The 14351-nt window shown below is 42.5% G+C and overlaps 1 protein-coding gene across 2 annotated transcripts in view; it reads right to left on the reverse strand.

Annotated features, from left to right (window-relative positions):
- tmem72 (transmembrane protein 72) overlaps positions 1 to 14026 on the reverse strand; it is a 35379-nt gene extending 21353 nt beyond the window's left edge. The window contains exons 1-2 of one of the 2 annotated variants that reach the window (XM_063070321.1): positions 13867 to 14026; positions 13685 to 13774 (exon numbers count right to left, since the gene is read on the reverse strand). In XM_063070321.1, the coding sequence (XP_062926391.1) occupies positions 13685 to 13754 (70 nt within the window). In that variant the 5' untranslated portion in view covers positions 13755 to 13774; positions 13867 to 14026. Of the gene's footprint in view, positions 1 to 13684 lie in introns of both variants that reach the window. The other variant, XM_063070320.1, reaches the window with a different exon arrangement.
- Between the last annotated feature and the right edge of the window lie 325 nt (positions 14027 to 14351).

Here is a 14351-nt window from a genome sequence, read left to right on the forward strand (position 1 = left end):
TGCTATTTATGCTATGTGCAGTGTGCTGTGTGCTGTTGGAAATGTGTTTTTCACCTTGGCCCCAGAGGAACACAGTTTCATTTGGCTATATCCATGGAGGGAGGAGAGAGAGCAGCGCGATGCGCGTGCGCAGCCCTCCGGTGAAAAATGATATTGTATCTGTTAAATAGGGGCCGTGGACAATTCTGATTTGATGGAGAATGGACGTGCAAGCACAGAGGAACATCTGGAGAAATTTCTGAAACACTCGTTCGCTGCTGTCGTTACTGCATGGTCGGGAATCTTTCGGAGGGTAGGCCTCAAGATCCCCGGCTTTGCCTGCTGTTGGTGACCGAGGTTGAGGTCAAATTGTTTGGACAGAGATGGCGCTCAGTACTTGGTGTCGGAGAGCTGATCAGAGCTCGAAGTTTTCGGATGACTCAGAGTCGGACCGTGATCGGGTATGGCAGGGAGAGTTTTTCTTCCTTCTCCTGTCTGCGTGAGATGTGGGACATTTGAGAGACTTTGAACTTTTACTGTACTCATGGACTGTTCTTCATCAAGTTATGGTATTGTTGCACTGTTGTAACTATATGTTATAATTATGTGGTTTTGTCAGTTTTTCAGTCTTGGTCTGTCCTGTGTTTTGTGATATCACACCAGAGGAAATATTGTATCATTTCTTAATGCATGCATTACTAAATGACAATAAAAAAGGACTACCTGTCTTCATAATCTAATCTAATTAACCTTGAACTTGGATTTTCCACTATAAATTATTTTGTCTCCATCGGCAAGACTCTCACATTTTCTCTCACCAATCTTTTTATTCCTTGCAATCTGTTTGGAAGCTTTTAACAAATTCCAGGACAACAATTGACTTCAGTTTTTTGTATGGTTGCCACAACATGAGAGGCCAGTCAACCCATCAATAGAACCAGCAGAAATCCAATCAGATCACCCTCCAGTTGAACTTATATTGGAGGATGCATTAAGCTAGAAAATAAAAAGATGATTGAGCAGATCGAACATGGATTTTTCAATGAAATCATGCTTAAGGGTGTAATAGGAGGATGGAAAAGGGGAAACCAGAAGATGTGATGTATTTGGTTTTCCAGAATAATTTTCATCAGGTTGTAGTCAAAGGATTGGTTAATAAAGTTGAATTGAAAATTAGTTATTGATCCTCTAATTATTTCCCTTTACAAGTAAATATCCACCTCTCTTTTAAAGGTTACTTTTGTGGCCCCAACATTTGACACAATGAATTACTCCACCATTCCATCAAGGCTGATCCCGGATCCCACTCAACCCCGTACACCTGCCTTAGCGCCATATCCTTTGATGCCCTGACCAATCAGCAAACTATCAACTTCCGCCTTGGATATACCACGTGTGCTGTTTTAAATGTGGTCCCGACAGAAATTTACCACCGTGTATTGAAAGTTCAAAGTTCAAAATAAATTTATCATCAAACTACATATATATCACTATGTGACTCATTTTCTTGTGGGCATTCAGACAAAAATAAAAATAATAAACAGAATTTATGAAAAACTGAAAACAATAAGGACTTACAAACAACCAGTGTGCAAAAGACAAATTATGCAGGTAATAATAAATAAATAATACTGAGAACATGAGTCCTCGAAAGTGAGACTGTAGGTTGTGGAATCAACACAGTATTGAGGTGAGTGAAGTTATCCCCACTGTCCAGGTGCCTGACCCTGGTGGTGTGGGGGTACTGAGGTGAGTGAAGGTACCCTCACTGTCCAGGAGCCTGACGGTTGTGGGGTGATAACAGTCCTGACCCTGGTGGTGTGGGGGTACTGAGGTGAGTGAAGTTACCCTCCCTGTCCAGGAGCCTGACGGTTGTGGGGTGATAACAGTCCTGACCCTGGTGGTGTGGGGGTACTGAGGTGAGTGAAGTTACCCTCCCTGTCCAGGAGCCTGACGGTTGTGGGGTGATAACAGTCCTGACCCTGGTGGTGTGGGGGTACTGAGGTGAGTGAAGTTACCCTCACTGTCCAGGTGCCTGACGGTTGTGGGGTGATAACAGTCCTGACCCTGGTGGTGTGGGGGTACTGAGGTGAGTGAAGTTGTCCACACTGTCCAGGTGCCTGACGGTTGTGGGGTGATAACAGTCCTGACCCTGGTGGTGTGGGGGTACTGAGGTGAGTGGTTATTCCCACCGGTTCAAGAGCCTGATGATTCCAGGTAATAACTGTTCCTGAGGTTCTTGTACCTCTGCCTGATTGTAGCCATGAGAAATATTTGATCAGGTTAGTTCTATGTTTTTTTCCTGGTTGTAGGTTATGCCTCATGAGAGCTGGGGCAGGCACAGTGTGAATAATGTGTGGTTGATTTCATCAGTCAACAACCATATCTCACTAACAGCAAAGCAGCAGAGACTGGGAACATGTGACCTCTAACCTCTGGGGCCGGGAACATGTGTACTCTGACCTCCAGGGCTGGAAACATGTGAACCCTGACCTCCGGAGATGAGAACATGTAAACTCTGACCTCGACTGGAATGAAAGGGTTATCATACGAGGAACGTTTGATGGCTCTGGGTCTGTACTTGCTGGAATTTAGAAGGATGAGGGGGATCTCATTGAAACCTTTCAAATGTTGAAAGGCCTAGACAGAGTAGATGTGGAAAGGATGTTTCCCATGCTGGGAGAGTCTAGGACAAGAGGGCACAGTCTCAGGATGGAGGGGCACCCTTTCAAAACAGAGATGTGGAGAAATTTCTTTAGGCAAAGGGTGGTGAATTTGTGGAATTTGTTGCCACATACAGCTGTGCAGGCCAGGTTGTTGGGTGTATTCAAAGCAGAGATAGATAGCTTCTTGGTTGGATATGGAACCAAAGGTTACAGGGAGAAGACCAGGAACTGGGGATGAGGAGGAGGAGAAAAGAAAAGGATCTGCCTTGATTGAATGGCGGAGCAGACTCGATGGGCCAGATGTCCTAATTCTGCTCCTGCGTCTTATGGACTTGTGGTCTTAGAGACTGATTTAGCTTTAGTGAGGAATGCTACCTCATTCAGCCTAGGTTCAAATTCTACCAAAGATATGGCAGATTGTTGTTTAAACTTTTACCCCTCTGCCAACAATGGCTTTTAATTGACTTAAAAATAAATGTCAGGCACCATGTCATGTAAAGGTTAGCACAACACTGAGGAGGAGTTTGTACATTCTCCCTGTGACTGTGTACTTTCCTCTGGGTCCCAGTTTCTTCCCAAATTTCATAGATGTATGAATTAGGGATAGTAACTCGTGGACATATTATGTTGGTGCCAGAGGCATGGTGACACTTGTGGGCTGCCCCCACCACATCCTTGGATGCATTGGTTATTGACATTAAAGGAAGTATTTCACCGTAAGTTTTGATGGCCCATGTGATAAATAAAACTGATCTTTATAGTTATCTTTATAACAATGTAATTATTCCCATGTTAATTTGGAAACTTTGCTCAAACAAATACCTGAAATATTTCTAGGATTTTCGTTGGATTTGCAGTACCCATTAAACTGCAAGGACACTAAAGAGTTAAAGGCAGTGTTTAATTTGCGTAGTACTTGAGAAATCTTATTCAAACATTTATTGAATGAAAAGTAATGGTTCTCCTAACTCCTGGAATGCAACCTCAGTGACATTATTTGGATCCTGAGATTAGACTGGATGCTTTAAATGATCAAAGAAGTATGTAAGAAGTATCTGCTACTTCATATTCTTTATTGTGAATTTGTGAAAAGTTTTTGTAGCTGAGGGTTCTTGTTAGGTGATTTCAAAATTGGCCTACACTGAAAAGTTATCTAATCCAATAACAATTTCATACACACGAGATTCTGCAGATGCTGGAAATCCAGAGCAACACACACAAAATACTGGAGGAACTCAGCAGATCAGGCAGCATCTATGGAAATGAATAAACAGACGATGTTTCATGCTGAGACCCTTCATCAGACTGACTTGATGTAAGTGACAAGTTCCCTGTCCATTCTTCCGTCAGAGTCTTTAATTGGATGTTGTGAAGGAGTTAAGGGATTTCAATTTACAAGACGCAAGGGCTGCAGATTGTGGAAGTCTGATATAAAAACAGAGAATTCTGGAAGTACTCAGCAAACCAGACAACATCTGGAGGGAGAAACAGTTAATGTTTCAGTTTGCTGACCTGTCATCAGGACAGGGGAACAACAGATTGGATATTTATATTAGTGTTTGAGTTCATTTGAGCTTGTCAAAATATCATTTCATGAATTATCCTTTTTAGATACCACACTGTTCCAGTGGTGAGTGTGTGTACGACTTTTCATCCAAGAGTCTATCAAGCTGTCAACATTCTATTTTTGGATTTCTGGGATTCTGTGTCATAGAACCCTCCTGCACATCTGTGAGGAATTATTGCTGGCTTCACTTTCAAAGTCCAGAATTTAACCTATTCAGTGAATATTTCAGTACTTTGCGGGAGGATGCTTGGGCTGCTCCAAACTAGAACATGGATTAAGGCACAGGAGCAGATGTTAGATATTCAGCCCCTTGAATCTGCTCTGATGTTCTATAAAATCACAGCCGGCCTGATCTTGGCCACAGCTCCACTTCCCTGCCCCACATAGTTTTTTTCACAACGGAGACCTGAAGATCAGCCCAAAACATTGACTGTTTACTCTTTTGCATAAAGGCTGCCTGACCTGCTGAGTTCCTCCAGCATTTTGTGTGTGTTCCTTCACATTTCCAGTATCTGCAGATTTTCTCTTGCTTGCCATATATTTCATCTCTCCTGCGATGTTGGAATCTGTCTCAGCTTTGAACACAGTTATTTATAATGAACCTACTTTTCTTATTTACACAATTTGTCTTCTTTTGCACATTGTTCTGCCTTGGTTATTTGTAGCATTTCGTAAATTCTATTGTATTTCTTTATTTTCCTGTAAATGCCTGCATAAACATGAACTTCAAGGTAGAATATAGTATGTACCTAATAAAGTGGCCACCGAGTGTATGTTCGTGGTCTTCTGCTGCTGTAGCCCACCCACTTCACAGATCGATATGATGTGCATTCAGAGATGCTCTTCTGCACACCTCTGTTGTAACGTGTGGTTATTTGAGTTAACGTTGCCTTCCTGTCACCCTGAACCAGTTTGGTGATTCTCTTCCGACCTCCCTCATTAACAGGGTGTTTTCACCCACCGATCTGCTACTCACTGGAGGGTTTTCGTTTCTCGCACCATTATCTGTAAACTCTAGAGTCTGTTGTGCATGAAAATCCCAGGAGATCAGCAGTTTCTGAGATACTCAAACCACCCCATCTGGCACCAACAATCATTCCCCGATCAAAGTCACTTAGATCACACTTCTTCCCCATTCTGATGTTTGGTCTAAACAACAACTGAACCTCTTGACCATGTCTGCATGCTTTTATGCATTGAGTTGCTGCCACACAATTGTCTGTTTAATATTTGTATAAATGCACAGGTGTACAGGTGAATCTAATAAAGTGGCCACTGAGTGTATCTGCGTGTCCCACATAGCAACTGACCTTGCTGACCTCCACTTACCTGTTTAAACTAATCTTACATTAACCCCATTCCTGCTGACCTCCACTCACCTGTTCATACTAATCTTACATTAACCCCATTCCTGCTGACCTCCACTCACCTGTTCATACTAATCTTACATTAACCCCATTCCTGCTGACCGCCACTCACCTGTTCATACTAATCTTACATTAACCCCATTCCTGCTGACCTCCACTCACCTGTTCATACTAATTTTACATTAACCCCATTCCTGCTGACCTCCACTCACCTGTTTAAACTAATCTTACATTAATCCCATTCCTGCTGACCTCCACTCACCTGTTTAAACTAATCTTACATTAACCCCATTCCTGCTTACCTCCACTCACCTGTTTAAACTAATCTTACATTAACCCCATTCCTGCTGACCTCCACTCACCTGTTTAAGCTAATCTTACATTAACCCCATTCCTGCTGACTTCCACTCACCTGTTTAAACTAATCTTACATTAACCCCATTCCTGCTGACCTCCACTCACCTGTTTAAACTAATCTTACATTAACCCCATTCCTGCTGACCTCCACTCACCTGTTCATACTAATCTTACATTAACCCCATTCCTGCTGACCGCCACTCACCTGTTCATACTAATCTTACATTAACCCCATTCCTGCTGACCTCCACTCACCTGTTTAAACTAATCTTACATTAACCCCATTCCTGCTGACCTCCACTCACCTGTTTAAACTAATCTTACATTAACCCCATTCCTGCTGACCTCCACTCACCTGTTTAAACTAATCTTACATTAACCCCATTCCTGCTGACCTCCACTCACCTGTTTAAACTAATCTTACATTAACCCCATTCCTGCTGACCTCCACTCACCTGTTCATACTAATCTTACATTAACCCCATTCCTGCTGACCTCCACTCACCTGTTCATACTAATCTTACATTAACCCCATTCCTGCTGACCTCCAATCACCTGTTCATACTAATTTTACATTAACCCCATTCCTGCTTACCTCCACTCACCTGTTTAAACTAATCTTACATTAACCCCATTCCTGCTGACCTCCACTCACCTGTTTAAACTAATCTTACATTAACCCCATTCCTGCTGACCTCCACTCACCTGTTCATACTAATCTTACATTAACCCCATTCCTGCTGACCTCCACTCACCTGTTTAAACTAATCTTACATTAACCCCATTCCTGCTGACCTCCACTTACCTGTTTAAACTAATCTTACATTAACCCCATTCCTGCTGACCTCCACTCACCTGTTCATACTAATCTTACATTAACCCCATTCCTGCTGACCTCCACTCACCTGTTCATACTAATCTTACATTAACCCCATTCCTGCTGACCGCCACTCACCTGTTCATACTAATCTTACATTAACCCCATTCCTGCTGACCTCCACTCACCTGTTCATACTAATTTTACATTAACCCCATTCCTGCTGACCTCCACTCACCTGTTTAAACTAATCTTACATTAATCCCATTCCTGCTGACCTCCACTCACCTGTTTAAACTAATCTTACATTAACCCCATTCCTGCTGACCTCCACTCACCTGTTTAAACTAATCTTACATTAACCCCATTCCTGCTGACCTCCACTCACCTGTTTAAGCTAATCTTACATTAACCCCATTCCTGCTGACTTCCACTCACCTGTTTAAACTAATCTTACATTAACCCCATTCCTGCTGACCTCCACTCACCTGTTTAAACTAATCTTACATTAACCCCATTCCTGCTGACCTCCACTCACCTGTTCATACTAATCTTACATTAACCCCATTCCTGCTGACCGCCACTCACCTGTTCATACTAATCTTACATTAACCCCATTCCTGCTGACCTCCACTCACCTGTTTAAACTAATCTTACATTAACCCCATTCCTGCTGACCTCCACTCACCTGTTTAAACTAATCTTACATTAACTCCATTCCTGCTGACCTCCACTCACCTGTTTAAACTAATCTTACATTAACCCCATTCCTGCTGACCTCCACTCACCTGTTTAAACTAATCTTACATTAACCCCATTCCTGCTGACCTCCACTCACCTGTTCATACTAATCTTACATTAACCCCATTCCTGCTGACCTCCACTCACCTGTTCATACTAATCTTACATTAACCCCATTCCTGCTGACCTCCAATCACCTGTTCATACTAATTTTACATTAACCCCATTCCTGCTTACCTCCACTCACCTGTTTAAACTAATCTTACATTAACCCCATTCCTGCTGACCTCCACTCACCTGTTTAAACTAATCTTACATTAACCCCATTCCTGCTGACCTCCACTCACCTGTTCATACTAATCTTACATTAACCCCATTCCTGCTGACCTCCACTCACCTGTTTAAACTAATCTTACATTAACCCCATTCCTGCTGACCTCCACTCACCTATTTAAACTAATCTTACATTAATCCATTCCTGCTGACCTCCACTCACCTGTTCATACTAATCTTACATTAACCCCATTCCTGCTGACCTCCACTCACCTGTTCATACTAATTTTACATTAACCCCACTCCTGCTGACCTCCACTCACCTTTTCATACTAATTTTACATTAACCCCATTCCTGCTGACCTCCACTCACCTGTTTAAACTAATCTTACATTAATCCCATTCCTGCTGACCTCCACTCACCTGTTTAAACTAATCTTACATTAACCCCATTCCTGCTGACCTCCACTCACCTGTTTAAACTAATCTTACACTAACCCCATTCCTGCTGACCTCCACTCACCTGTTTAAACTAATCTTACATTAACCCCATTCCTGCTGACCTCCACTCACCTGTTTAAACTAATCTTACATTAACTCCATTCCTGCTGACCTCCACTCACCTGTTTAAACTAATCTTACATTAACCCCATTCCTGCTGACCTCCACTCACCTGTTCATACTAATCTTACATTAACCCCATTCCTGCTGACCTCCACTCACCTATTTAAACTAATCTTACATTAATCCATTCCTGCTGACCTCCACTCACCTGTTCATACTAATCTTACATTAACCCCATTCCTGCTGACCGCCACTCACCTGTTCATACTAATCTTACATTAACCCCATTCCTGCTGACCTCCACTCACCTGTTTAAACTAATCTTACATTAACCCCATTCCTGCTGACCTCCACTCACCTGTTTAAACTAATCTTACATTAACTCCATTCCTGCTGACCTCCACTCACCTGTTTAAACTAATCTTACATTAACCCCATTCCTGCTGACCTCCACTCACCTGTTCATACTAATCTTACATTAACCCCATTCCTGCTGACCTCCACTCACCTATTTAAACTAATCTTACATTAATCCATTCCTGCTGACCTCCACTCACCTGTTCATACTAATCTTACATTAACCCCATTCCTGCTGACCGCCACTCACCTGTTCATACTAATCTTCCATTAACCCCATTCCTGCTGACCTCCACTCACCTGTTCATACTAATTTTACATTAACCCCATTCCTGCTGACCTCCACTCACCTGTTTAAACTAATCTTACATTAATCCCATTCCTGCTGACCTCCACTCACCTGTTTAAACTAATCTTACATTAACCCCATTCCTGCTGACCTCCACTCACCTGTTTAAACTAATCTTACATTAACCCCATTCCTGCTGACCTCCACTCACCTGTTTAAGCTAATCTTACATTAACCCCATTCCTGCTGACTTCCACTCACCTGTTTAAACTAATCTTACATTAACCCCATTCCTGCTGACCTCCACTCACCTGTTTAAACTAATCTTACATTAACCCCATTCCTGCTGACCTCCACTCACCTGTTCATACTAATCTTACATTAACCCCATTCCTGCTGACCGCCACTCACCTGTTCATACTAATCTTACATTAACCCCATTCCTGCTGACCTCCACTCACCTGTTTAAACTAATCTTACATTAACCCCATTCCTGCTGACCTCCACTCACCTGTTTAAACTAATCTTACATTAACTCCATTCCTGCTGACCTCCACTCACCTGTTTAAACTAATCTTACATTAACCCCATTCCTGCTGACCTCCACTCACCTGTTCATACTAATCTTACATTAACCCCATTCCTGCTGACCTCCACTCACCTGTTCATACTAATCTTACATTAACCCCATTCCTGCTGACCTCCAATCACCTGTTCATACTAATTTTACATTAACCCCATTCCTGCTTACCTCCACTCACCTGTTTAAACTAATCTTACATTAACCCCATTCCTGCTGACCTCCACTCACCTGTTTAAACTAATCTTACATTAACCCCATTCCTGCTGACCTCCACTCACCTGTTCATACTAATCTTACATTAACCCCATTCCTGCTGACCTCCACTCACCTGTTTAAACTAATCTTACATTAACCCCATTCCTGCTGACCTCCACTCACCTATTTAAACTAATCTTACATTAATCCATTCCTGCTGACCTCCACTCACCTGTTCATACTAATCTTACATTAACCCCATTCCTGCTGACCTCCACTCACCTGTTCATACTAATTTTACATTAACCCCACTCCTGCTGACCTCCACTCACCTGTTCATACTAATTTTACATTAACCCCATTCCTGCTGACCTCCACTCACCTGTTTAAACTAATCTTACATTAATCCCATTCCTGCTGACCTCCACTCACCTGTTTAAACTAATCTTACATTAACCCCATTCCTGCTGACCTCCTCTCACCTGTTTAAACTAATCTTACATTAACCCCATTCCTGCTGACCTCCACTCACCTGTTTAAACTAATCTTACATTAACCCCATTCCTGCTGACCTCCACTCACCTGTTTAAACTAATCTTACATTAACTCCATTCCTGCTGACCTCCACTCACCTGTTTAAACTAATCTTACATTAACCCCATTCCTGCTGACCTCCACTCACCTGTTCATACTAATCTTACATTAACCCCATTCCTGCTGACCTCCACTCACCTGTTTAAACTAATCTTACATTAATCCATTCCTGCTGACCTCCACTCACCTGTTCATACTAATCTTACATTAACCCCATTCCTGCTGACCGCCACTCACCTGTTCATACTAATCTTCCATTAACCCCATTCCTGCTGACCTCCACTCACCTGTTCATACTAATTTTACATTAACCCCATTCCTGCTGACCTCCACTCACCTGTTTAAACTAATCTTACATTAATCCCATTCCTGCTGACCTCCACTCACCTGTTTAAACTAATCTTACATTAACCCCATTCCTGCTGACCTCCACTCACCTGTTTAAACTAATCTTACATTAACCCCATTTCTGCTGACCTCCACTCACCTGTTTAAGCTAATCTTACATTAACCCCATTCCTGCTGACTTCCACTCACCTGTTTAAACTAATCTTACATTAACCCCATTCCTGCTGACCTCCACTCACCTGTTTAAACTAATCTTACATTAACCCCATTCCTGCTGACCTCCACTCACCTGTTCATACTAATCTTACATTAACCCCATTCCTGCTGACCGCCACTCACCTGTTCATACTAATCTTACATTAACCCCATTCCTGCTGACCTCCACTCACCTGTTTAAACTAATCTTACATTAACCCCATTCCTGCTGACCTCCACTCACCTGTTTAAACTAATCTTACATTAACTCCATTCCTGCTGACCTCCACTCACCTGTTTAAACTAATCTTACATTAACCCCATTCCTGCTGACCTCCACTCACCTGTTCATACTAATCTTACATTAACCCCATTCCTGCTGACCTCCACTCACCTGTTCATACTAATCTTACATTAACCCCATTCCTGCTGACCTCCAATCACCTGTTCATACTAATTTTACATTAACCCCATTCCTGCTTACCTCCACTCACCTGTTTAAACTAATCTTACATTAACCCCATTCCTGCTGACCTCCACTCACCTGTTTAAACTAATCTTACATTAACCCCATTCCTGCTGACCTCCACTCACCTGTTCATACTAATCTTACATTAACCCCATTCCTGCTGACCTCCACTCACCTGTTTAAACTAATCTTACATTAACCCCATTCCTGCTGACCTCCACTCACCTATTTAAACTAATCTTACATTAATCCATTCCTGCTGACCTCCACTCACCTGTTCATACTAATCTTACATTAACCCCATTCCTGCTGACCTCCACTCACCTGTTCATACTAATTTTACATTAACCCCACTCCTGCTGACCTCCACTCACCTGTTCATACTAATTTTACATTAACCCCATTCCTGCTGACCTCCACTCACCTGTTTAAACTAATCTTACATTAATCCCATTCCTGCTGACCTCCACTCACCTGTTTAAACTAATCTTACATTAACCCCATTCCTGCTGACCTCCTCTCACCTGTTTAAACTAATCTTACATTAACCCCATTCCTGCTGACCTCCACTCACCTGTTTAAACTAATCTTACATTAACCCCATTCCTGCTGACCTCCACTCACCTGTTTAAACTAATCTTACATTAACTCCATTCCTGCTGACCTCCACTCACCTGTTTAAACTAATCTTACATTAACCCCATTCCTGCTGACCTCCACTCACCTGTTCATACTAATCTTACATTAACCCCATTCCTGCTGACCTCCACTCACCTATTTAAACTAATCTTACATTAATCCATTCCTGCTGACCTCCACTCACCTGTTCATACTAATCTTACATTAACCCCATTCCTGCTGACCTCCACTCACCTGTTCATACTAATTTTACATTAACCCCACTCCTGCTGACCTCCACTCACCTGTTCATACTAATTTTACATTAACCCCATTCCTGCTGACCTCCACTCACCTGTTTAAACTAATCTTACATTAATCCCATTCCTGCTGACCTCCACTCACCTGTTCATACTAATCTTACATTAACCCCATTCCTGCTGACCTCCACTCACCTGTTTAAACTAATCTTACATTAACCCCATTCCTGCTGACCTCCACTCACCTGTTTAAACTAATCTTACATTAACCCCATTCCTGCTGACCTCCACTCACCTGTTTAAACTAATCTTACATTAATCCCATTCCTGCTGACCTCCACTCACCTGTTCATACTAATCTTACATTAACCCCATTCCTGCTGACCTCCACTCACCTGTTTAAACTAATCTTACATTAACCCCATTCCTGCTGACCTCCACTCACCTGTTTAAACTAATCTTACATTAACCCCATTCTCCATGCTTTCTTGTGATGAGTTAATCACCTTATAGCAATCCCCGAAATACTTCCTTCACCAACAAGACTACTGTCAGGTGAGTGATGGCATAGTCTTCATTTTTCGGGACGAGTCCAACACAATTAATAGTCAGCAAGCTTGATGCTGTCTGGGAGAAAGCAGATTACTTTTTATTCTCCATTCTAAACATTCCCTTCCTGACCAGCGGGTAGTGGTTTCACCACCTACAAAATGCACTGCAGTTACCTGCCCAGGCTACTCAAACCAGACCTCCAAACCTGTGTCCACAGCCATTGAAAAGCACATGAGAATGCCACACCGGCAGGTACACCTCCAGCCTGCTTTCTATCCTAACTTGGAAAAATATCTCTGTTCCTTCATGGTTCCTGGATCGAAATCGTGGAATGCTCAAACTGTCAGCATGGTAGGAGAATCTTTTCCAGAAAAACTGCAACAGTTCCAGAACGAGGCTCATCACCACCTGGGGATGGATGATAAATGCCTTCCCCGCAAAGCCCAAAGCCAGAAAGATGAATGTGCCGGAGACACACAGGTAATGAGGGCTGGCGGTTTGGTCAAAGTCAAAGTAAGTGTATTATCAAAGTACCTGTATGTCACCGTATACAACCTGGAGATTTGTTTTCCTGTGGCACTTACAGGAAAATAAAGAAATACAAAAGAATTTATACGAAACTTTACTTAAACAAAGACTGACAAACAATTAATGTGCAAAAGAAGACAAATTATTCAAATAAAAGAAACAAATAATACTGAGAGCATGAGTTGTCAGGTCCTTGAAAGTGAGTCTATTGGTTGTGGAACCAGTTCAGAGTTGAGGTGATTGAAGTTATCCACACTGGTTCAGGAGCCTGATGGTTGCACGGTTATAACTATTTATGAGTTTTAATTGTCTGAGGTTGGTTTACTGTGGCTAATGGTAATGGACAATTGCTTTATTTCACTTACCTGCAGCTGTAATGATCCCGAGGATCCTACATGTGCGTTCTAACATGGTCCAGACTCCTGCAGCATCCATCTCAATCAATGCGCCAGGATCTCAAAAATCAAACAGAGAACGTTACTCTCCGGATACCTGTTCCTGAGTCCAGCAGAAGTCACGTCGGGAAATGTATCAGCGTCCTATTCACCTGTGAAGGCAGATGCTTTGCAATCCCTCCGGACTGAGACAGAGGATTGCAAGAATCCCTCTGCCTCTGTCTTTCCAAGCACTTGCTGTGTTTTGGAAACAGTCCTTCAGCGATTTACTCATCAGACTGTGGACTTTACCAATCCTAACCGGTCTGTGCAGCTTCAACCTGCCCCAAGGTTACAGCAATTGTATGCTGCTGTTTGTTTTCTTAAAAGAAAACAATTTGTTTAATCATTATCCAGAAAGAATGGCAAAGTTAGGTTAATGGTGCCCCGCAGTAAATCTCCTGCCCACACACGCACCAGCCAGGCAGCGAATGAAACCCTGAGACAGTTGTTGACCACGTTTCAAAGATTAAAGTCCCTGTTAAGGATTATAAGGATTTACGCACGAACAATTTCTCTGTTTCATGTTATGATTTTGACATACACTCAGTGACCACTTTATTAGCTACCTCCTGTACCTAACAGTGACCACTCAGTG

The sequence above is a fragment of the Mobula hypostoma genome, chromosome 18 (assembly GCF_963921235.1).
Source record: "Mobula hypostoma chromosome 18, sMobHyp1.1, whole genome shotgun sequence".
NCBI lineage: Eukaryota > Metazoa > Chordata > Chondrichthyes > Myliobatiformes > Myliobatidae > Mobula > Mobula hypostoma.